The sequence below is a fragment of the Sus scrofa genome, chromosome 15 (assembly GCF_000003025.6).
Source record: "Sus scrofa isolate TJ Tabasco breed Duroc chromosome 15, Sscrofa11.1, whole genome shotgun sequence".
NCBI classification, from domain to species: Eukaryota; Metazoa; Chordata; class Mammalia; order Artiodactyla; family Suidae; genus Sus; species Sus scrofa.
In genome coordinates, this window is record NC_010457.5 from 67,114,050 (window position 1) to 67,140,060 (window position 26,011).

At 42.6% G+C, this 26,011-nt stretch overlaps 1 protein-coding gene across 8 annotated transcripts in view; it reads right to left on the reverse strand.

Annotated features, from left to right (window-relative positions):
• The window catches only part of ITGB6 (integrin subunit beta 6), a 133,894-nt gene that overhangs the window by 72,534 nt on the left and 35,349 nt on the right, over positions 1 to 26,011 (reverse strand). For 2 of the 8 annotated variants that reach the window (XM_021074449.1, XM_021074448.1), the window contains exons 2-7: positions 7,568 to 7,767; positions 7,161 to 7,213; positions 6,565 to 6,640; positions 5,762 to 5,841; positions 2,294 to 2,498; positions 1,459 to 1,705 (exon numbers count right to left, since the gene is read on the reverse strand). In XM_021074449.1, the coding sequence (XP_020930108.1) occupies positions 1,459 to 1,705; positions 2,294 to 2,498; positions 5,762 to 5,841; positions 6,565 to 6,640; positions 7,161 to 7,213; positions 7,568 to 7,586 (680 nt within the window). In that variant the 5' untranslated portion in view covers positions 7,587 to 7,767. 8 annotated transcript variants of the gene reach the window in all.

The window sequence follows — 26,011 nt, forward strand, 5'->3', positions numbered from 1 at the left end:
GCCTCTGTTATTTCCTCTGAGTATAGCGATGGTGAAACCTGCTTTGACCTGAAGTCATTACTAAGATTGAATGAGGTATGTATGTAAAACCTTCACCATAGAATCTGGCACAAAGCAAATGAGAGCTCTTTTTCCTTCCTTCCTTCCTTCCTTCCTTCCTTCCTTCCTTCCTTCCTTCCTTTTCCTTCCTTCCTTCCTTCCTCTCTCTCTCTCTCTCTCTCCCTCCCTCCCTTTCTTCCTTCCTTTCTTTCTTGTCTTTTCCTGTCTTTTTAGAGACACACTTGTGGTGCATGGAAGTTCCCATGCTAGGGGTCTAATCGGAGCTACAGCTGCCAGCCTACACCACAGCCACAGCAATGCAGGATCCGAGCCACATCCGTGACCTACAAGGCAGCTTGTGGCAACACCAGATCCTTAACCCATTGAGCGAGGCCAGGGATTGAACCAAAATCCTCATGGATACTAGTTGGATTCATTTCCCCTGAGCCACGACTGGAAACTCCCTCTTTTTCTTTTCTTTGTCTTTTTTTTAGGTCCGCACTGAGGCATATGGAAGTTCCAGGGCTGGGGTCAAATCAGAGCTGCATCCACAGTCTTACACCACAGCTACAACTGTGCCCGATCCGAGCTGTGTCTGTGACCTACGCTATGGCTCACAGCAACACTGGATCCTTAACCCACTGAATGAGGCCAGGGAGCAAAACCACATCCTCATGCATACTAGTCAGGTTCTCAGCCCCTTGAGCCACAATGGGGAATTCGGAGAGCTCTTTTTCAACAGAAGGATATCAAATAATTTTATTTTGACCATGTCATTGACATGTGCAGGTAAGCCATCACAAGGTAACTTGCCTTTGATCATCACCTGAATAATACATGGTTTTAGTAGCGATTAGAGCACATTTTAATGGAGTTATAGCCTAATTACCTAGTGAATTTGATAGCAGTGAAGACTACAAAGGCCTTCTCCAAACAGTAAGAGAAATTTGCATTTCCCAAAGTACAAGAAGGGTAGCTAAAAAAAAAGTCATTTTGACAGCAGCCACTGTAGTGGAGAAAGCTACTCTGAGCAAGTGTGGGTTACTGTCAAACAGCTTCAGAAAGTGATGGTCATTAAGGACAGAAGGTCTCTGAGGGGCTGGGGATGGGCTCAGCCGAGTGGAACCTACAGTAAAGGGGTCGGTTTCCTCATCTACAGAACACAAAGCCAAGTTTTTCACATTCTGACCTCCACAGGTAGGCCAATGCTGCAGATGCTGTGAGGACCCAGGCTACAACCATGTATTGAGATGACTTCGCCTGGGTTCCAAACAACCCCGGGCAACGGAGAGCTGTAGAGATCTAACCAGATGGAAGGGAACTTCCTGGAAATAGCAGGCTCCTGCCAAGTGCGGCTCAGAGCAGAGCTAGCTCTACAGGAAATCAGTGTGCAAAGATGCCAGAAAATCATTAACTTACCTGCAAGGGTTGGCGATTTCTTCTGGCGTTGTTTTCATAAATGGGGAGATGGGTTTTTCCACAAAAGAGCCAAAGCCCAGTCTAAAGTTGCTCGTTAATTTAGACATCTCCTTGGAAAGCAGGGAGCCCAGCTCTTTGATCGTGTTGAGGTCGTCATCCATGGAGGCCGAGAGGTCCATGAGGTAATACAAGTCCACTGGGTAGTCCTCGGTCTGGCGAACTTGAACTTGCAGAGTCTGTTCACTGCCTGCAACAAACACCCCCACAAGAAAAACAAATCCATAAAAACACAGGGAGACTTATTTGTGACTAGCCCTTCACTGGCTATTTCATTTCAATAAGGACTTACCGAAGATACTTAAAACTTCATATGCTATGTGGTAAACTTTCTAAAGCAGGGAATTAGAGCAACCAAAGGAGGTGAAAGTTGGATATTTTATATCTCCTTGGGAGAACTAGCATCCATTTAGATGGAAGATAAGCTGAATTTTTTTTGTATGTGGGTTTAGAAAAGAAGAAAATAAAGAGGTGTTTAAAGCTGTATTACAACCCTTGAAGAAATGTGAGGTAAGCCTTAACAATATTTAAGTAATTCAAATGGGTACTATTAGATAAGGCTTTTGGGGGGTAACACATTTGGAGTGCAAAGTGACCAATGTGAATAAAGGACAGTGTTAGCCAAGCAATTGTCTGTTTCCTTCAGAGTGGGAAATTTGAGTCATAGTGAACAATGCTATGTAATATGGCACGAGGCGTATTAACGGAATAGCAGTATTACCATAGGTGACACTAGGTTTATTCACATGAGTCAAGGATTGTGTAACGCATAACATACCTGGTCTCAATTTAAGAGTCAAGCTTTGAGGTGCAATCTGAACGATGCTGGAACTATTTTTCTGTCTGCCTATGCTGAGAGGCTTATTTGTAAGTATTTCTACTTGGGAGAGAGGGTTTTCGATGAAGTTTAGTTGACATCCTTTAGCTAAAAGATTTGCTGGGGTGTCACACCTTTCTCCAACTCCAGAGAGATAAGTAAAATTCTGAAAAAAAAAAAAAAAAAAGAAAAGAAAAAAGAAAAAAAAACAATGAAGAGAAAAGAAGACTTTTTAATAAGATTATTTTCATTGCTTGCTTTGTTAGTTAGGAATCTTGCTATATAATAACATAGTCCCACATATCTGATATTGATTGTAGGTCTAAAGTTATAGCGGAATAAACAGAGAATTCTGCCAGCAAAATTCTGAGTAAAATTGGAGTTTCCTTTGAATTATATTCAAGTGAATTCACTTAACGGGTTTGGTCTTGGTTTGAGTTTTGGTTTTTAATGCTCATTTCTTTAAAACTTCTCCTGTGCTGTGACCAGATCTTTGAAAGAACTGGGTCATAGAGGTGACATCATTCCGTGAGTGATCTGTTCACGATGACCTATAAGCTTGTGGAATCCTAGGACTGTCCAGGCTCTGTGTTTCTGTTACCACATACAGTGACAAAGAGCCTTTTCTGTGGATTCCTAAAGGGCAAAGATCATCACATCTCCCTGTCCTCCTGTCTGTCCTGGTTTAACTCGTGGATGTGTTACAGCTTCACGTCAACTATGTTGATCTCTTGAGGACTTTAAACTCAGGCTCTTAAAGTATTCTAGTTTAAGGTCTTTTAGAAATTTCTCTCATTTTGGAGGTGGGGAAGGGAAGCGAAAGAGAAATGGGGTGAAAGACTGCTTTTCTCTGTGGGACTCAGGAGCTCCCCAGTTCCCTTCTAATCTACCTGGGTCCCCAGAGGCAATGAGATGGAGTGTTTCCAGGCAGAGATGTGGCCAACCTGGGACATCCAGAACAGAGTGATGTGGTCGAGAAATAAACACCTACCCTACCTAATAGCCAAGGGTGCTCTAGAGCTGGCAGGTCTCTAGGCAATGTTGAACTTGAGGCCTTTCAACTCTCATGCTCGGAGAGAAGCAAACCAGGCTCATATTGTTTTACCTCATTCCTTAGAATTCTAAGCCATTCTTGCTGTTTCACCTACTTAGGACATTTCTTCTGAAATTGATTTTTGAGAATATAATTTTTTGTCTATCAGCCAGGCCTGTGCTTATTGGAGAACCTAGAGAGCGGTAGCAAATTCTGTAACTTCTCATGAGGTATTCAAAGCAAACCATGGCTTCATAAGACCTCAGAATCCTTCTTAACGTAGTGTCACTGCCACCACCTGTAATCACTGTGTTCGCCAAAAGATTAGAGAGGGTGTTAATCCTGGAAACGGTTTTCTATCTGCTCTAAGCAGAAGCCCAATTTACTTTTTGCTCCAACTGTCTCTATTGATATTACTTCTACTATTGCGGAGAGAGTGACTCCTCAGAATAATCTGATGTTACCATAATTTTTTTTTTGGTCTTTTTAGGGCTGCACCTGCAGCATATAGAGGTTCCCAGGCTAGGGGTCCAATAGGAACTGTCGCCACCAGCCTCAACCACAGCCATAGCAACGCAAGATCCGAGCTGTGAATGTGACCTACACCACAGCTCACAGCAATGCCAGATCCTTAACCTACTGAGCAAGGCCAAGGGTCGAACCTGAGTCCTCATGGACACCAGTCAGGTTCATCAGCCACTGACCCATGACAGGAACTCCAATCTGACCTTAACATTTGATAACAACTTGACTACGAAGTATTGTCCACCAGTAAAGCTATCAGGGGTAACTTAAGGGGCTCTCTTAAATGAGTACTAAAAAAAGCATTTAAGTGAAAATTCCAGAAGTCAATCTTGTTAGACTGACTTTTCATCTCATGTCTCTGGCATCCAACTAACATTGACTTCTTCAAGGAGTCAATGTCAAAAAATGTGGGTTTTTCCCTCTTTGTATATCCCCAAGCCTGCTTTTGATGAGTGAGCGCAAAACCTCGTAATTTCCTGCCCTTCTTCCTGAGCCCCCTTGGTGGAGGCAGAAGAGGGGGGATGAGCTGGGTTTGCACCTCGTGGTCTGGGAGGCCTTCTGCCATAGACACAGGTGACCTGCAATGTGGATTTTAATGGTGACAGGCTGGTTTGAGTCAGGCGACCAGGTTCATTCCCCTCACACGTGCTACTCAATTCTTGCTGAGCTTGACATTTGTAGGGTTTGATATGCGTTTAAGCTTCTCTTTATGAGATTCAATAGAGAACTGTTTTCAATTCCAAAAAGAGCCCAGACAGCTTTTTCTTCCCAGGAATCATTTACAGACTGCTCTCTAGTGTCACAGGAGGCAGTGACACAGGACGGCTGTACATTCCCCCGTCCCCTCCACTACCTTCACATAGTTTTCAGTTTGATCAGATGAGGAACGTCTATTTTGGGCTTGGTCATCGGTATGGTACAGAGTCACTAAGTGCATGTCATTTTTAAAAGCATTGGATAACGTCTCAGCAGTAAAGTTTACCCCCGCCCTAGAACACCTTTTAGATCTTAGCAGCGATTCAGAAAAGATGCTGGTCCCCAGATGGAACACGACCATGATATTGAGGTTAAACATATGCTGAACTTTAGAAAAGATCATCTCCATGATGGTTACCCAGAGCCTCAGCATCTTACATGGAAGCAGTGAGAAATGGCTTTAAAACAAAAGGACCTGGAGTTCCCGTTGTGGCTTAGCAATTAATGAACCCAACAAGGATCCATGAGGATGTGGGTTCAATCCAGTCTTTGCTCAGTGGATTAAGGATCCCACATTGCTGTGAGCTGTGAGGTAGGTCTCAGACATGCTGTGGCGTAGGCCGGCAGCTAAAGCTCCTATTCGACCCTTAGCCTGGGAACCTCCATATGCTGTGGGTGCAGCCCTAAAAAGATAAATACATACATACATACATACATACATACATAAAAAAGGACCTACTGTATAGCATAAGAAACTATACTCAATATTTTGTAATAACCTATAAGGGAAAAGAATATGAAAGAGAATATATATATGTGTATATCTGAATTTATATATGTGTATCTGAATCACTTTGCTGTACACCTGAAACTAACACAACATCATAAATCGACTATACTTCAATAAAAAATACAATGAAAGAGAAGGCATCAGGTTAAAGAATCTTGTGTTAAGTATGTTTCAGAATAATTTGACATTCACTCCCTTCTCAAAATGCTTTTGAATGTCATTACACAAAGGACACTTTGAATCACTAAAGCTTACATTTTCCCTCCCTGACTTGTTTCATGCCTATAACCCCACGGAAAGCAGGACACTCTCAGAACCATCACGGATGGAATCATCGTAAATGTAACTGCCCTTTTGACAAATGTGTTGAGGTCATTTGTTTTACCTCCTGAGAACACCAGGCACACTGCGGTCCAATGAGTAAGCAGTCTTCACAGGTCTCTGCACCTCCCAGGGCACAGCCACCTGTGTTTAAACCCAGCAAGACACAAGGGATTCAGCACACTCTCAGCCACGCCATTTGTGAGCCATACAGCTCTTAAAGTACTTGAACAAAACAATACCAAAGTTTATTTTTTAGTCTCCAAAAATCTGTCCTCAAAATGTTAGCAATCCATAGTAAAGTTCATAGTTGACATCTATCACATTGAAAATATGTGTCTTGGCCCCAAACAATCATTCTCTTTGATTCTTCAAGTATGAAAATATGTCAACATCCACAAATACAGGATCATCATATTTATCATCTCCTTTAATTTAAAAAAAATTGTTCGCACCCATTAAAGAACACTGCTCTCTCAAATGTACGATGATTTTATTTTAAAAATAAATCTTTTTTCCCCTCAAAGTTTTCACTCTCAAGTGGAAGCCTTTGATGTACAATAAAATAGCCAGAAAAATTACCAAAACGATCGTCATAAGGGTATTAAGAAGTCCTGTTGTGCAGTAGTGCTGTTTCACTCTCCTCATTTAAGTGCCCAAGGAACCTTTGTATTTATTTACCTTAAGCCCAGAGCATTTGCTGTGGGAACAGCCCTGCGTCGCCTGTAATTTGTTAAAGAGTTCGTTCAATGGCAAAGGAGCAATTGAACAGATCAAAATAAAAGAATGACTTCGGATCTAGTTTCTGAACCAAATGACAGGTCAAGCATACCACAAAAGCAATATATCAGAGAACTTGCGTCTTACCTTGTACGTGATCATTCCTTCCTAGAAATAGAAAGAACAGGCAAAGCAGTTCAATCCCCATCCGTTTCAGTTCTCGCTGTGCAGACAGATTAAAAAATGAATTACCTTCAACATTACAAGACCAAAGCTGAACATCGTTAAAAGTCTTTCTTTCTTCAAGTGTGAAACTGTAAACACTACTTACACTGTTTTGAAAAGAAACTTGAGATGTAAATTAAAAAGTTTTCATTAAGGCTGAAATGAAAACAGAAGCTACCTGGACAGGTAAAGAAGAAAAGCTGTGTTTAAGAGCAACTTCAACATGATTTACTTCCTTGTTCTCCTTATAAGGAAGGCAGGTGTACAATCACCAAGAAGGTGGGGAAATTCATTCAGTAGAAATTTTTGTGTAAATTCTATTAGTCTCTCTGCTTCCTAGAGAAAGTTGACACCTTTAGTAAAATACTGATCAGTGAAATGTCAAAAGAGCAATTAAAATATGGTCTAAAGTTGTTTTTAAAATAATTTAAAATTAATGTAAACAGTAAAGATGATAAATAAAATACAAATATATGCTATGTAGAGGAGGGTTTTAAAAATGAGCTAAAGGAGAATACCTGAGATTTTTCTGTTTCATTGTGAAATCTTTTGCAGAGAATTGAGATGAACTCTGAAAAATAAAAATGATTATTTTTCAATTTAGAAGTCAGGCTAGGGAGAGAAAAATACTGTGTTCTCTTGTTTTTAAAGTTGGATAAAATCTCTTTTTCCATGTGTAGAGAATTCTTATTTAAAAGCATTATTAGAAAAAAAATGTAATATATTAAAATTAAATTAGACCAAAATGAATCTCAAACAACGACAATGGAAACAGAAACAATGATGCTTAAGATTCGGAATCCCTCCCTTCTCGGTAGTGACCAAGTTCTTTTCCTCATGGACTGTCCTTGTTTCTAGCTCACGGCTTGGCACATAGAAGATATGTATTTGTTGAACAAAAGAGTGACAAATTTCAGATATATACCCTCTATGGCTAACTTCATGAGCTTGATTAAGAATTTTTCTTAATGCATTCCAGACAGTGATTGGGATTTGTAGATACTGCAAGCAAATATTCACTTTGATACTCTCCAAACTGCTTGACCTTAGACAGGCTTCACTGTGGCTAGGCTTAGTCCTGGAAGATTATCTTTTGAAAGTATATTTCTAGGTAGCATGTGAAACCTGTGAAGTGAGGAAAACTAATTATAGACTGCTCAGGTTCTTCTCAGAAGGCTATGTTCAATTTTGCACTCCATCATACACTGCAATCTGGAAGAACATGGCAAGAATCCTGCAGAGAGAAACCAGAATTATTAAAGAGTTGGAAGTTTACCTTTGGGGAGAAAAATACATTTATATGAAATTGGTTGGTTTAGCTTGAAGAGAAAGATGGAGGCGCAGATTATCTGTGCCTCTCCTATTACCTCTGGATAAGACTTGTATCTTGTCACTCATTTATTTATTCACACATTCATCCATTCATTCAATAAATATTTATTGAGCATCTACTTTGGGTCAAATATTGTTCTAGAAGCAGAGGATAGGTCAGTAAACAAAGTCAAACTCTTGACACATGAAGTATATATTCTATGCTGGGGGGTAGCAGGTAGGGGAAGACTGATTCTTAAAATCATGCTGTCATAAGGGCTATGAAAAATGATAACAATGGGTAATGGCTGATGGTTCGGAAAGGTGTGCTATGTTACTTGGGATGGTCAGGGAAGACATCCCTGATCAGCTGATGTCTGAAAGAGCCCTAAATGACTTGGGCAACAAAGTGCCATGGCTCTGATGGCAGACCAGGCATTTTCAGGGAAGGCAGAGTACAAGAAGGGACAGAGGGGGTGGTAGCAAGTGAGGTCAGCTTTAGAGGCAGAGGTCAGATTGGACGTAGTCTTGACCTTGAATTTTATTCAAAATGTGTTAAAATGTCACTGGAAGATTGAAAGCAGGGGGATGGTATAATTTAATTTACATTTAATTAATTAATTAATTAATTAGTCTTTTGTCTTTTTTTCTCCAGGGGTGGCACCTGTGGCATATGGAGGTTCCCTGGCTAGGGATCTAATCAGAGCTGTTGCTGCCGGCCTATGCCAGAACCATAGCAACACCAAATCCGAGCCTCCTCTGCAGAGCCACAGCTCATGGCAATGCCGGATCCTTAACGCACTGAGCGGGGCCAGGGATTGAACCTGCAATCTCACGGTTCCTAGTCAGATTCATTTCTGCTGCACCATGATGGGAACTCTTAGTTTACATTTTAAAACAATCATCACTCTGACTGCTATGAAGCTTAGAAAATATGGGGCTAGACTGGAAAGTGGGAGATCAATTAGGAATTTACGGCTGTTTTCTAGGAGTGATTGGAACCAGAATAGTGCTGATGTAGGAGGGCAGAGGTGGTCCGATACAGGATAGCATTTGAAAACAGAATGTGCTTATGGATTGAATGTGAATGTGGAAGAAAGATTTTTAGCCTGAGCAACAGAGTATATGAAACTCTTTTCTGAGAGGGGTGACCCTGGGGAAGGATCAGGTATTGTGTAGAGGATGGGACTCAAGAAGATGTTAATTTGAAGACATCTAGGAGATGACCAAGTGAAGATGTGTCTGATGAAGTTTGATATCTGACTCAGCAAATGGGGTGTTACGGAACTATCAACTGTAAATCTAGGATCATTACCATGGATTTAAAGATATGAGGCTGGGGGAGTTCCCATTGTGGCTTAGTGGAAACAACCCCGACTAGAATCCATGAGGATGTGGGTTCGATCCCTGGCCTCGCTCAGTGGGTCAGGGATTTGGTGTTGCTGTGAGTTATGGTGTAGTCACAGACATGGCTCGAATCCTGCATTGCTGTGGCTGCAGTGTAGGCTGGCAGCTATAGCTCCGATTGGACCCCTAGCCTGGAACTTCCATATACCATGGGTGTGGCCCTAAAAAGACAAAAAAAATTAAAAATAAAATAAAGATATGAGGCTGAATGAGATCCCTAAGGAAGGGAAGAACTCTGAGGACTGAGCCCTGGAGCCTTCCAACACTAGAGGTCAGGGGGAGAAGAAAATAATAAAGGAAACTATTATCTAAAGAACACTCCTTGGAGTTTCTGTCGTGGCGCAGTGGTTAACGAATCCGACTAGAAACCATGAGGTTGTGGGTTTGTCCCCTGGACTTGCTCAGTGTGTTAAGGATCCGGCGTTGCCGTGAGCTGTGGTGTAGGCTGCAGATGCGGCTCGGATCCTGCATTGCTGTGGCTCTGGGGTAGGCTGGCGGCTACAGCTCCAATTAGACCCCTAGCCTGAGAACCTCCATATGCCACAAGAGCGTCCCTAGAAAAGGCAAAAAGACAAAAAAACAAAAAACAAACAAACAAAAAAAACTCTCCTTCTTGCTAAAAAGAACCTACCTTTGCTGGAGGACAATTCTCCAGTATCTCTTACATTTATGCACATTTTACAAGCAAACTGTCTGACTGCCTTTGTTCCCGATTATCTTTTCAAGGATGTTGGCCAACTGATCAGCCTTTGAAGATAGAAATCTGTCTGTCTATAGGGCAAAGAGTAAATTGCCTACAGCTTAGGAAGATAGAGATCCTGTCTACCTCAAAATTAAGGAGCAGATTTGCTTACAGTTTGGAAAGATAGAGTGTCACTCTCCAGAATCAGGAACAGGCATGCTCACTGCCCATTATAAAAAATTCAGGTTCCCTAAGCTCAGGGTTCCTCTCTTGTAACACAGCTCTCTTTATGTACAGGTGTCACCTCTTCCCCTTTGTGTCATCCTGGGGGGATCGGCCTTGGGGAACTGGTGAAAGAAAATGCTGACTCTCTGGCTACTGCTTTCACTGTCCATGATAAAGTCCTTTCTCTCTGAATCAGGCTTTCACGTCCCTGTCAGCATCCATGAATCTGTGATGATCTAACACTAGCTTGAGAGTAAAATCTCAAGCCATTTGTATTCCTGACAATCTCTTATTTGAAATCCAACTTTTTCTCCATATTGATATGCAATTTTCAAATCTCACTTTGGAAGATATCTTGCTTCCAGTAAGACTGCCTGAAGTGACTCGGACTCAGTGCTGCCCTGGGCTCCAGAGGCTGTCCCTCAGGCCCTGAATTGTCTGTCCAACCACTGACCTCTCTGGAAGCCACCATCAGGCACTTTGGATGAGCTGGGATCAGGGATGCCATCTGTCCACTTGCTAGAAACTTTTCTCTGAGGTTCTCACTACCATCAAAATCTCTTCTTCTTGGGAACCCAATTAGACTACCTCTGCTAACCATCTACCCCAAAGACAAGCTCTTGCTAATGGAATGTATGAGTAGAAGTGGAATATACCCCTTCTAGACCATCTCCATGCCCCTCTGCCAAATGGTTGCAGGCAGTAGCAGCAAAGTCCAAGAGGAACCCCAGAAAACTTTATCCTGTGTTTAAGTCAAGGACCCTGTACTATCCCATGTACAGACTTCTACCCCAGTCCCTAAAATCCCAATTGCACTGTTTTATTTACTGTCTGTCCCCAATCACAGCCCCTCCCTTGTTCATTCCCTCCCCTACATCCAAGTCTCTGCACACACCATTTGTGCTTCCTGGAGGCCCTTTCCTCCTCCTCATTCCTCTCACTCGGCTAACTCAACTCATGGTCCAGGTCTCAGCACAGATATTAGTGCCCACAGAGAGATCTTTCTGGCCTTGCCAGGATTCCCTTCCTGTGGACCCTCCCCAGGATCACCCTTTCCAATTTGCCTATAATTGCCAAAATCCTTGCCATTCTTCCCACATAAGCTGTGAAGTTCTTTGAGACATTGATTTATTCAACAAGTGTTTATTGAATCCTTTACTATATATCAGGCAAAGGCAGTGACTTAGTTATCTGTATATTCCCAGCAAGTAGCATAATGCCAGATAGTTTGCAAATAGTCAATTAATATTCATCAAGTAAATGGATAAATGTTACATCTTCATTGTCCAGTATTTTATCTCTTACAAAGCAGATATCCCATAAATATTGAGTGAGTATATGTGTAAATGAATACAAGGTTTTAGAAGGCACATAATGCAATTTAAATGGGAAAGTTGTACCCTGCTTGGGTTGTGAGGAAAACTGAGAAAAGGCTTAAAATGGATAGTGGAGAAAAATGGCAGAATTTAAGAGAAAATATAAAGTGGAACAATGCTACAAGAGAACATCCACCCACACTGTTTTTATCCTGGTACCACCCTGATTGATCTGTACCAAGCTACTCAGCATAGGGAAAATATTCTTGCTTCCTAAAGATGTGGTGCTGGAGACCTCTCCTAGAAAGGACCCATTTACACCCCTGGAGTTGGAGGTAGCCCTAATGGTTCCATAAACTGGCCAGCACTGTGTAAAGTGTCCCAAATGAAAACTGTGTCCCCTTAGCCAGACCACCAAGATTTATTACCCCTGTTTCTGTCTATATATGGAATTTAAACTGGAAAATACTGACTAAAAATCAGGGGTTCGAGAATAGGAGCTGAAGCCAGCAGAGAGAGGATATCAGGTTGAAGGACAAGTGATGCTTTGAGCCAATGTGGGGGTGGGGGGAATCTCCTGCAGCAAGAAGACAGAAGCCTGAGGCAGAGCGAAGCTGTGGACAGTGGACAAGTGCTAGGTTGAGAGTACCAGTAGTAAAAGCAGCTGAGAATGGCCCTGAGCCATGTGAATGGACAAACACTAGAATTAGACCCACAAACACACTTTGTCGAGGGGAGGGAACATGGTCCAGGACAACAGCTGCCATTGATCCCAAACGCCCTCCCAGGCTGGGTCTCTCTGGGCCCTTTTCTTCCTGGGTTTCCCCAGGATCTTGTCTCTTTTAAAACAATGTGTCTTCTGACAACAAAATCCCATTGCTTGGAGGTGGTTGAGGGCATCTCTGTATTTCTTAAAATCAAGAGATCCTAAGTCACACCATCTAGATTTTCAGAGAGGCTGCTTGGGCCCATAGGACAGAATCCTATATCTAAGATGCTCAGAGCCCAAGCTGGGGAGTCTAACTCCTTCTGGGGCTCTGAACCGATTCAGGAGTTCTGAGCTGAGGTGCGGGTATCATAGTAGAGCACCCCACAGCCAGGGAGGCAATGCCCACTGCATGCCCTGCTTCAGCTGGCCTTTGCTTCTGGGGTTTAGAAATGGACTGTCTTCCATGGAGCCTTGACCTCGGGAAGTCACGTGAGTCCATCTGACTCACAGTATTTGGCTTGGGTCTTGCCCAGACCCAGCCCTTCATTCATGTCAGAGAATAACAATCTAGGGCCAGCTGGGCCAGCCCCAGGGCACCTCAAAACACTCCTTGGAGAGTAAACACTGAGTAAGCCTGGCTGGAAGCCAATTTGAACCCTGGGGACTTTTGTTTATGTTACCTGCTTTATATCCAAGTCTCCCTGTTGTCTTTCCATGAAAACATTTTGTAGTGAGTAGCTAAAAGGGCAGGGGAGATGAATGCTTTTCTTTGGTTTTGGCACTGGTGTAACTGTGTGTGTGGTGCCCTGCATGGCCACCTGTTTGCCAGATTCTATGGCTGACCTGCAGATGGGTGCAATTATGAATCTGACTGTCCTAGGTATCTACCTCATATAAGTAGAATCATATAATAAAACTTTCTCTGTCTGGCTTAGCTCACTTAGCATAATGCTTTCAAGGTTCAACCACATCGTAGCATGTATCAGAATTCCATTCCTTTTTAAGGCTGAACAATATTCTATTGTATGGATATACCACATTTTATTTAATCATTTGTCTGTTGCTGGGCATTTGGGTTGTTTCCACCTTTTGGCTGTTGTGAATACCACTGCCATGAATGTTGGTGACAAGAGTCTGATCCTGGTGTATGTCCCTGGAGATAGCATTTATCTCCTGCACTTTAGTTTCCTGACTGTGAAATAGTGATCATATCCACTTTTCAGGGTTGTGGTGAAGATTTAATTATACCATTCTGAGATGGATCCAGATTTTGGGGGGCCTGAAGATGATATAATTTGGGGGGCCCTCTTTAAGAAAATGAGAAATAAACTGGATAAGAAAGTATATACTTATTTAAAATGGAGAGAGGAAAAAACAGACCATGACAACAAATTACTGATGCCTTGGCAATTCCAGGCCTTTTCCTCTTGATATTGCATTGGGCAATTAACCAGAAATGCTTACCTAGAAATGCTTCTTTGTGGTAGTCTGGCTTCCCATCCCCCCTGGAGCACCTGCAGTTCCCAGCCACTGCCAGGCACCTGGGAAACCTAGAGGCTGGAACCCAGGCTTCATCTGCTTATGTTAAATCCCCATTGGACTTCACTCAGGATTCGTCTTTATTGTAGGTAGCTTTATATAGGGCACTTCACATGTACCAGACACTGGTAAACATTTTATTAGTATGGCCTATTTCATTCTCACTTTACCGCTCTGAAGTTGGGACTGTTTTACCTCCATTCCCTAGATGAGGAAACTGAGTCAGGAGAAGCTGTGTAACCTGAGCGTGGTTGCAAAGCGGCTCAGGCAGCAGGGCCTTGGAGACAGAGTTCTCCCTCCGAGTCTGAGCTCTGCATCACCGTGCAAACTGCCTCTTGGTAAATAAGAGACGCTAGGAGAATCACAAAGCAGCTGTCATCAAGAAATGAAATTCTCCAAGGCACCTTTCAATATGTCTGTCTTTGTCTCCAGGCCCCTTGTCCCAGGTCTGGCTCTGTATCCAACTGTCTCCCTCTTGGTTTGTTTGTTTTTCATCCTGTGGATCATTCACCACCAAAAATGAGACCCAGATGGGGTCCTGGATGCTATAATCCTTTTCTCACTTCTCCTCTGATTTAAGTCCCTCCATACAAATCACTTGAAAGCAAACAAAACAAGTTGCCCTTCAGAGGAAGGTGACAGGGCTGTCAGAGCCGAGCCTGGCATTGCGTCCAGGAAAGGGCTGTCGCTGGCATTTCCTGTGGCCCAGAGATGACTCAGGATCAATTAAATCCTGGGCCTCTGGCTGCAGCCACCCTCCTCCCAGTGAAAGGAAGACAGTTCTAACTTGGCAAGTCTGATTCCAATCTTTGTACATTCAACCTGCTTGAAAAAAAAAAAAAAAACCCTCTCACCTCAGGTTTTGGAAATTATTTTGAAGTCTAAAGAAATGAGCTCTTGTCTTTTAGTTTGTGGAATAAATCCAAAGACAAGGCTTTCCATAAAATATCAGTGAATATGAGTTTCATCAGATTTGACTCTGCAACCTAGACTCTCTCTTCACGCCCCTGTTCTCCTAACTGAAAAACCAGTGGTAGGTCATCGCAAGAAGTCTGTGTGAACAAATGGAAACATTGATTGTAGAGTGATTCACTCATTCACAGCTTGCAAAACCACAGAGCATTCTTTTCTCTTTCCTTCTTAAGAGATAACTCAAGGAGTTCCTGTCCTGGCTCAGCAGTCACAAACCCGACTAGGATCCATGAGGACACAGGTTTGATTCTTGGCCTCTCTCAGTGGGTTAAGGGATCTGGCGTTGCCGTGAGCTGTGGTGTTGGTTGCAGACGCGGCTCAGATCCCGCATTGCTATGGCTCTGGCGTAGGTCGGTGGCTACAGCTCCGATTCAACCCCTAGCCTGGGAACCTCCATATGCCGCGGGAGCAGCCTAAGAAATAGCAACAACAACAACAACAACAACAAAGACAAAAGACAAAAAAAAAAAAAAAAAAAAAAACCAAAAAAAAAAACCAAGGCATCCTGGAGTTACTGTCGTGGCGCAGTGGTTAACATATCCGACTAGGAACCATGAGGTTGCAGATTTGATCCCTGGCCTTGCTCAGTGGGTTGAGGATCCGGCATTGCCATGAGCTGTGGTGTAGGTCGCAGACACGGCCCAGATCTGGCATTGCTGTGGCTCTGGCGTAGGCCGGCGGCAACAGCTCTGATTAGACCCCTAGCCTGGGAATCTCCATATGCCGCAGGAGCAGCCCTAGAAAAGGCAAAAAGAAAACAAACAAACAAACAAACAAACAAACAAATGCATCCTAACCTTGGGTTAGACTGCTTGAGTTGTCTTCTCCTTCTTTTTTTTTTTTTTTTTTTTTGTCCTTTTTGGGACCACTCTCATGGCATATGGAAGTTCCCAGGGTAGGGGTCAAATCAGAGCTACAGCCTCCAGCCTGCACCACAGCCATGCGGCAGTATCCAAGCCGCGTCTGCAACCTACACCACAGCTCACGGCAACGCCGGATCGTTAACCCACTGAGCAAGGGCAGGGACCGAACCCGCAGCCTCATGGTTCCTAGTCGGATTCGTTAACCACTGCGCCACGACGGGAACTCCAGGATGCCTTGGTTTTAAGCATATACTTTTTTGTCTTTTTTTCTAATGAGTACCATCACTTACTTCTGGGACTACAATGGGCTGGGCATTACCTATAAAAATAAACTCTGATTCATTCATTCATTTACTCACTCAGGAAGTATTTATTGAGATCCTACTTCTATGGGAACACAGTGTTGATGAAAACCAACAAGATCTCTGCCTCCTGGAGCTTATGTTCCTTAGGAGAGACAGATAACAAACATCCAAACAAATAAAGATGTCAGGTGGTGATAAATGCTGAAAAAAATAAAGAATGGTAAGAGGTCAGAGAGTGAGCAGGGTAGGGTGGCCAGCTTCTGATAAGATGACACCAGACAGAGCCCTTGGGCGTGAGGGAAGGAGTCACACAGCTCACTGGGAGAAGAGCAAGTATGAGGCCCCAAAGGAGTGTATGGGGACCAGTGAGGTGAGGTGGCTGGTGAGACTGGAGTGGAGTGAGGGGTGAGCACAAGGAGGTAATAGCGGACAGGCCAGAGGTGAGCACAAGAGGCAGTGGAGAGCTGTGAGGAGAGCCACCAGCCCTGTGGGCCACGGTCAAGACACTGTGTTTGTATTCTGAGTGTGAAGGGAAGGTTTTATAGGGTTTTGGTGGAACACAATATAGCTTATATCTGGAAAGGATCACTCTGAGCCGAGGATAGAAGCAGCAAGAATGAAACAGGGAGACTGATTAGTGGCCATTTCAGCATTTGAGGCCAAAGATAAATGCTTGGATAAGGAAGATGACAAGAAGTGGTTGGATTCTGGAGAGATGGGATTTACAAATGGATTGCTTGTCAGGAAGGGGAGAAATCAAGGGCTCAAGGATGACTCCAACAGTAATAGAGGCCCCAGTGTGGAAACCCCACCATCATCAACAGTTTTCTTCAGATGTGTTGGAGAGACACTGCTCAGTGCATGCTGCTATAAGAAGCGCGATGCCTTTTGACCTGAGGAGTCAAAACTGTACAAAGGGTGTTCCGTGGCAGAACAGGAAAGGTCAGAACTAGGCAGGAATTCTCTATGGTGAGATTGTCTACAAGCTCGTATTGTTAGCCTTCTTTCAGTCCAGTGAAAGCTCCAATTAGCTGATATCTTCTTTTCAGGGACTTACCATGACTTGGTTTGTGGGAACAAAAGAAAACCCATAATATCCCTCTGGTCCTACAGTCCTCTCTAGATGCACAGATAGACTATTGGTGTCCGTTTCAGTAGCAGAAATGTCTTCTCTAAAAGATTTTTTAAAAACGTATTCCTGGCAGTTCCCTGGTGGCTCAGTTGGTTAAGGATCCAGCATTACCACTGCTGTACTGTGGATTACTGCTATGGTGCAGGTTCAAATCCCTGGCCCAGGAACTTCCACATGCTGTGGTCATGGCCAAAACAAAACAAAACAAAACATATTCTTCATGAGGCCATTGTAGTAAGACAGGTGAGATCGACACATTTTACTTAAAAAAAAATTTGTAAAGTAGAAAGATTTCTGACTTCTTTTGACCTTAAATGTGCATTTTGTGGAGCTGCAACACTGAGGAAGGTTGCTATTCTTTATTTTTTTTATTTTCATTTTTTGGTATTTTTGTCTTTTTAGGGCTGCACTCGAGGCATATGCAAGTTCCCAGGCTAGGGGTCCAATCGAAGCTTAGCTGCCAGTCTACACCACAGCCACAGCAACTCAGGATCTGAGTGGTGTCTACAACCTACACCACAGCTCACAGCAATGCCGGATCCTCAACCCACTGAGCGAGGCCAGGTATCAAACCTGGGTCTTTATGGATGCTTCGAGTTCTTTAACCACTAAGCCATGATGGGAACTCCTGTTATTCTTTAAAAATCTGAGAGAAATAGTGGCCAATGATTACCTTTGAGGATTATCCTTGAGGAGGTCTGCAGAGGGTTTACTACTTTCAACTGCCAATTTGGAGACGTCTCTAATCATGGCTGATGCCTACTCACTGAATCCTATCAGTAATTTACACAAAATCAAATAAGGAAAAGGACTGGGTGTGATACAAACACTCTGTTACAAAGGCTAAACAATAAATTATTCTAAAAAGCTTTTCAAAATTTCTTAACTTGATGATGTCTTAAGGATTAGAAGAGGAGAAAGAAGAAAAGCCTTTAAAAGAAAACTCCCCTGGCATCTAATTAAAGAAGGTAGCTTGGGTTTTCATAGAGCAGAAGCACTGAATCTATGTATTGTTGGGCATAACTTTACTTTCAGACAAAAAGTGGCTCCAGTGAGCTGTTGGATGGGAGAGGCTTGTTTGAAGGAGTCTGAAAACCACCTGCCTGGCTTTCGACTTGTCTCAGCATCACTCTGAGTGAAGCTGTGCTTGCTGATGCCCCTTCCTGATGCTGGGTAGCTGAACGGAGAGTGACAGGGTTTCAACCCAAGTCTGTTGCAGCTAATTGCTCAACTTTAGTTTCAACATTTATTAATAATCTTCTGCATATAGAGTTCAAAGTTTTAAAGTGCTAAGCACATATAATGAAAGTTTGGTGGGTTTTTGTTGTTGTTGTTGTTGTTGTTGTTGTTGTTTTGGCCTTTTTAGGACCCCCACCCAAGGCATATGGAGGTTCCCAGGCTAGGGGTCCAATCGGAGCTGCAGCTGCCAGCCTATGCCAGAGCCACAGCAACACCAGATCTGAGCCATGTCTGTGACCTACACCACAGCTCATGGCAACTGGATCCTTAACCCACTGAGCGAGGCCAGGGATCGAACCCTCGTCCTCATGGATACTAGTCAGATTCGTTTCTGCTGAGCCAGGACAGGAACTCCATGAAAGTTTTTTGATAGAAGAAAATTGTTGTTAGTAGCAAATATTTTGGGAGATTTGGGGAGGGGCAGATATTCTTAACACATTGATGAGGTTATAATAACTTGGACATCAACTGAGTCATGCCTAGCAGCATGGAAAATGCAGTTGTCAGCCTTGGTCTCAGGCCAGACCTGGGTGGATTACTGGGCATTGCCTAGTGTAATGTATTTAAATAGTTTAGAGCCTAAACTATAGGCAATCAAGGATTAAGAAGATGGGGTTTATATGTTAACTATCAGATGATTTATTTTTATGCATGTCTACGAAGGAGAGCACTGAATAAAGTATGGGTTTTAGATAATAATAATGTATCAATATTATTTCCCAAACGTATCCTGAAGAGAGCTGTTAATCCTTGCCCTGATAATGAAAGGTTCCTATAGTTTAGTTAATACAGACTGTTTAACCTCCTCTATTAGAAATTCACGATGCACAGTAACAGGTTAAACACCTTAAGGAACTCCACAGTGAAGAAAATTGCCTACCTTTGCTTAACAATTAAACAAAAAAAGTATTTACTTAAGGAAAGCCTCTTTCCCCCTGCATGTACTTATTAACATTTCCACCTAATACAGTTTCAGAGGTGCTTGAAGAAAATAAAGATGCACTGAAAGTTCTATGAAATTTTACCTCTCCTGCAGTCAGGGAGACGGAGAATCAAATTTTAAAATTGTAACCAGATTTCGGAAGAAAATCTTGTCGTGAATTCATTTGTTTCCTGCTGCATTTTGAATTATCCAACTCACAGTGGATTTCAAGATGGGTTTTCTTGGAGAAAATTCTCTTTTCTGAGGGAAGTCCAGAAGGCAGGTCCATTCAGATGATAGTTCAGATAAAGCACTCAGAGCAGTGATGACCTATCTAAACCAAGCCTTGACCTTGATTACTTAAAAAGCCCAAATATGAGTTTGGCCAGGCCAGTTTCCCTTGAGAAGTGTATTCAAACACCACTGTATGGTGCTTTTCTATGATAGTCTCCCCTGGGCAGGGTACCCCCCACTGCTACTTGTGTTTGCCCTTTGCCTGCTCCCGTTTGGCACAACAGCACATCCTCAAGCTCTCATCTGTCTATCAACCAACCCAGATTGTTTGCAGAAGGTCTAGAAGAGTTGTTCCCCTAAGACAGCAGTACCCTCTTCTTTGCATAGGAAGCACCCCTTCAGCTGAGAAAGTGTGAAACAGTCTGTTCCAAACTTGTTTCTTTCCTTGCTTTCTCAGGTCCTTAGGATGTATGGCTTCAGGCAGGGTGGGAACAATCTGCTAGAGTCTGGATCTTTGCTCCTGATGCCATCATTCTGCTGAAAAACCTCACTTCTGATGATGCTCAGTTTTATGCCCTCCTCTAATAATAAAAGTGTAACTCTTTCATTGAGATGGCAATCTAAGTGTATGTACAAGAAACACATAATTTGTCTACCTTGGGGAATGTCAAAATAGCAAAGTCACTGTAACTCATTCTGCTTGATTTTCCAAAAAAGAAGATAAAATACATGCAGGAGTTTTGTTTTGTCTTGTTTTTCTATTTGGCTGCAATAACAACAGTGGATCCCCAATCTTCTGTGCCACAAGAGAGCTCCAATGTAGGTGCTTGTTTATTTGTTTGTTTGTTTGTTTGTTTATTCATTTGTCTTTATGCCTTTTCTAGGGCTGCTCCCACGGCATATGGAGGTTCCCAGGCTAGGGGTCTAATCGGAGCTGTAGCCGCCAGCCTTCTCCAGAGCCACAGCAGTGCCAGATCCGAGCCACATCTGTGACCTACACCACAGCTCATGGCAACTAGATCCTTAACCCACTGAGCGAGGCTAGGGAGCGAACCCACAACCTCGTGGTTCCTAGTCGGATTCGTTAACCACTGTGCTACGACAGGAACTCCTGTAGGTGCTTTTTTAAAAAAATCGAATCTAGTAGCAGATTTCAGACAACCTTACTCTAAAAATATAACATCTGGAGTTCCCGTCGTGGCGCAGTGGTTAATGAATCTGACTAAGAACCATGAGGCTGCGGGTTCGGTCCCTGGCCTTGCTCAGTGGGTCAAGGATCCAGTTGCCATGAGCTGTGGTGTAGGTCACAGATGTGGCTTGGATCCTGCATTGCTGTGGCCCTGGTGTAGGCCGGCTGCTACAGCTCCGATTGGACCCCTAGCCTGGGAACCCCCATATGCCACAGGAGCAGCGCTACAAAAGGCAAAAAGATCCAAAAAAAAAAAAAATATATATATATATATAGCATCTAAATAGATATATAGCTATATAGCATCGAATCTGACTAGCATCCATGAGGGCACAGGTTTGATCCCTGGCCTTGCTCAGTGGGTTAATGATCCAGCGTTGCTGTGAGCTGTGGCATAGGTCACAGATGCAGCTTGGATCCTGCATTAAAGTGGCTGTGGCAGCCACTTTAGTTGGGATGGCAGCTACAACTTCTATTCGATCCCTAGCTTGGGGAACTCCATATGCTGCAGGTGCGGACCTAAAAAGATAAATAAATAAGTAAATAAATAAATAAATAAATACTATAGCATCATCTTACTTTAAAAATATATATATTTAGCCTGTTTCACAGAACACTACAAATACTAGTCCTTTGGTCTTGATACTAGCAGTAAAACAATAACTGCTAACAATGGCTTCTATAATACTTCAGGCACTGTTCTGAATTTTTGTCATACTGTGAGGTGAGGTATGAATATTTGCCTCATTTAAAAAATAATATTTGATTTAATTTAATAATTTAGAGCAGTTTTGGATTTGTATGGAGAGTTCCCATATACCTCACACCCAGTCTTTCTAATTTTTCCTATTGGTAACAATCTACATTAATATAGTACACTTGTTCCAGTTAGTAAACCAATAGTCCAGACTTTATTCAAATTTGCTTAGTTTTTACTTAATATCCTTTTTGATTCAAGAATCCTATCCAGGAATAAACAGTAAGTTCCTACTGTATAGCACAGGGAACTATATTTAATATCTTTTAATAACCTAAAATGGAAAAGAGTAACATAAAATGGAAAAAAAAATAACAAAGTGGGAAAAAAAAAAAAAAAGATCCCATCCCAGAAACCACAGTACATCTGTGGTCATGTCTCCTCAGGCTCCTCTTGAATTGTCTCCATTATACAAAAGGAAAAAATGCAGCCCAGAGAGAGGCTGAATAACTTGCCCTCGGCCTCATAGTTACTAAGTGGGAACGCTTCCCTCAATTCAGGCTGTCTGAGTCCAGGTACGGGGTTAACCTTCATCTGTTGTTACCCAAATAGCATGATTTCAACCTGAATTTAAGTTGCTTGTCAGTTCAGGCAGCAGAGAGGTGAGCATATCTGACCCAAGTGCCCCTAGTCACAGACTGACACAGTCCTGTGGGCAGTTTTTAATAATAGGACAATAACTCCCTGATTCTCAGAGTCTTGAATAGACCCTGGAGGGAGCCAAGTGGCTCAGAACAACAGAAGTGTGTTCTCCCACAGTTCAAAAGGCCCGAACTCCAAAATCAAGGTGTTGGCAGGCATGGTTCCTCTTGGAGCCTCTGAGGGAGAATTTGGCTGGTGCCTCTATCTTGGCTGTTGGTGGCTGCCGGCCGACTTTGGCGTCCCTGGGTTTGTAGGCTCATCACTCCAATGCCTCGTCTTCCCATGGCCTTCTCCTCTGGGTTCTTTTCTGTGTCTTTTCCTTTTATCAAAATGCTTGTCCTTGGATTTAGGGCCCACCCAAATAATCGAAGATAATCTCGTCTCAAGACCCTTAACTTACTCATGTTGCAACAGAAGAAAGGGTGGGGGAAAAAACTGTAATTGCAATGTATACATCTAAGGATAACCTGACCCCCTTGCTGTACAGTGGGAAAATAAAATTAAAAAAAAATAAAAAATAAAAAGACCCTTAACTTAATTACATCTGCAAAGACCCTTTTCCAAGTAAGATCACAGTCACAGATTCTGGGTGACATATCATGTGATGGGAACAACGTTGAACCCACTACAGGGGCTGGTACTGCACACGGGGTCGTTGTGAGGATTAAATGAGATCAAATTACATTAGGTACACGGTGCCTGCTTAGACATGTTTAAAAAACAGTCATTGTTTTTGATACTACTCTTTTGTACAGTAGGAGGCCCCCAATACAAAAGTGTAAACTTGGGTAAAAGTCTCAATTGGAATAAATTCATCCATCTATTTATTCATCATATATGTGACAATGATTATCCTTAACAATTGCTTTATATTATGGCCTTCTTAATTTCTAACCTATAGTCCTGCTAGGAACTCCATAGGTGGGAAGAATTCTGCCTTTCTCATTCCTTTCCTAGGTGCTAGGGGTGAGAGGTGTCCACTGTCAACTGTCAACACTTTCAGCTAATCACACCTGTCAGAAACACGAAAGCTTTAAATGATCTCCTTTTCTAGAGAATTATGAGCCAGGGTCCTGATGAATGAATTTTCTGTCTGCTGCCTGGGCAGAAAAAACAGCTGGGCCGTCTCAGCTGTTCCCCTGCCCTTTGCTTACCCTCTGCGGTCCCTGGATGCAACAACCCCATTTTCTGATCTGATCTGGATCTTTATCTTAGAGACAGAGTTACAAGTCAGCCCCAAGCTTTCAACTCCCACCCCTGCCAAACTGTCTCCTGCGGTCATTTCCTGGCAGCCACAGGACTCTGAGCTGGCTTCACTGAATTCCTTCTGCATCTGTCAGAGAGCCATAGAGTCTCAAAATGTTAGAGCAGCAGGAAGAGCCTTTAGAGAACTACGTCCAACCCCACTGCCTTGTCTCTCCAGTCCTTTCTTCAGTCTATCAATAGATTTGCTCTGAGCATCTATCCCGGGTTACCACATGGTGCTCGCTAGTTATAGAGCAGCTTCCCAGGGTGACAGCGGGTCACCTCCACATTCCTGAGTAGGTATGTGAATGACTCTCATGAACATGGATAGTTTATATTTTACTAAGAAACAATCCTTTAATAGGCATTCTTCACCTGAAGTCTATCTATTAACGACACCTGATGGAGGGGAGGGGTCCGTGAACTTGGAAGGGGAATTGTATCTTCATTTGCATTATCCCAGACCAAAATTAAAACTTGCCTTCCAAGTGTAGAAAACAAGCCACAGTCATTGGCAGTACCTGTAACTCTCCCCAAGAGAAATCACATATATTTTTCATGTCACTTTATAGTCTCCGCAGACATCTCAAAATGCTGTCAGCACTTATCGTTGTGTCCAAATCACAGTAGTCACTAGATCTGCCTCCGGGCCTTGTTAAGGTGTTAATAAAGAGATATGGGTATTAACTATTTTTTTTCTAATCGGCTTTCTTTCTTTCTTGCTTGCTTGCTTTCGATTTTTTATGGCTGCACCTGCAGTGTATTGAGGGTCCCAGGCTAGGGGTCTAATCCGAGCTACAGCTGCCAGCCTATGCCACAGCCACAGCAATGCCAGATCTGAGCCACATCTGCAACCTGCACCACAGCTTACCGCAACGCCAGATCCATAACCCACTGAGTGAGGCCAGGGATCGAACCCGAAACCTTGTGGTTCCTAGTCAGATTTGTTTCCACTGCACCACAATGGGAACTCCTAATTGGCTTCCTTTCTAATTGCATTTTTTTTTTCAGAAATTTTAAAACTTTTTTTTTCTGAAAAGGGGTTCAAAAGTATCATTGGACTCCTAAAGGGGTTCAGGTCACACCAACAAAGTTCAGAACCTAAGTAAGGACAGGAAACTAGTCATGCTGGCTGAAGAACCTTTTTCTAGACCTTCCAAAATCCACCAAAATCTTCCTTTTCTTTTTTTTTTTTTTTTTTTTTTTTTAATCCCTGAAATGAGGTTGAGACGTCAGACATGCAGATGCAGGCCACACAGTTGCTCCTGGATCACCCAATTAAATGTGCAAGTTAGTCCTGTGGAAGGTCAAACAAGCATAGCCTGGGGTTTCCAGAATAAGCTATGGCATTTGGGAGTTATGTGGTCAACTTTAGACTACCATTGATGTTGGTTAGGCCAATACTTCCAGGACTTTCTGAACCCTCATATATATATATGTATATACACACACACACACACATATTTTTTTGTCTTTTTTTTTTTTTTTTTTGCCTTTTCTAGGGCCACTCCCGAGGCATATGGAAGTTCCCAGGCTAGGGGTCCAATTGGAGCTGTAGCTGCTGGCCTACGCCAGAGCCACAGCAACACCAGATCCTAGCTGTGTCTGCAACCTCTACCACAGCTCAAGGCAACACTGGATCCTTAACCCACTGAGCAAGGCCAGGGATCGAACCCGCAACCTCATGGTTCCTAGTCAGATTTGTTAACCACTGAGCCACAATGGGAACTCCTCTGAACCCTCAGATTAAGAGTTCTGAGAAGGGCCAGACAGCAGTCCCAACAATGATTCCAGAGTTGAAAACAAAAAGTTCTTAAAAATGTATGTATACATATAATTAATGTATTGATTTATATGTATGTTATAAATCCAACTTTTATTCAATCTATACTTTTTTTAACCTTCCTTGTGGGTATAACATTACTAAACAACCTGTTGATTAATATTCAGGCAACAAATTGACTATTTTGTTGAATTAAGTAAATTTGGCTTGTTTATTTTTCGAAGAATTGGATAGAAAAAAAAATAAAGGTGCTGATAATATTTGTAAGAAGAAAGATATCATGAATTTAGAAGTCCTGGGTAAAAATCAGTACATACTAAGCTTCATATGAATGCTCACTGAACTGTGAGTTTAATTATGAAAGAAAAGAGCAAAACTAAAGAGCATGTATGAGAAGCACACCACTGAAGGCCATGCAGAGGGCAGATAGGTAGGGTGTGATTGGGGGATAAAGTTTTTAACTCTCTAGGAACAGAATCTCCCTCTCCCTCATATGAAGGAAGTATTTTGATTAGTTTAATACTCTTAATTTCTATACATGTTTTCAGGAAAGCAGGACTGCCTGCTTTTGGACAAGCAACTTAAAAACATTTGCATTTCGCATTTCCAACTCCTACTTCCACAAACAATAGTAATAATTCCTGTAGCAATGATATGATTTCCATCACCCTCCAAACCTGCCCACTCCTCTGTCAGGGTTCTCAGGGAAAGAGCAGGTGATTAAAATAGTCTTTAATCCACTTTTCATGGTCTTTAGGTGATCTCTCATTTCCCTGTGCTTTCTCCTCCACTCACACATTCTGTGACTAAAACATGACTTTTGTAGGTCAGCCATCTTTGGTGATTCCCCAAATGGTGAGGGCAGTTATTCAAAGACTTTCTTTTTTTTTTTTAAAC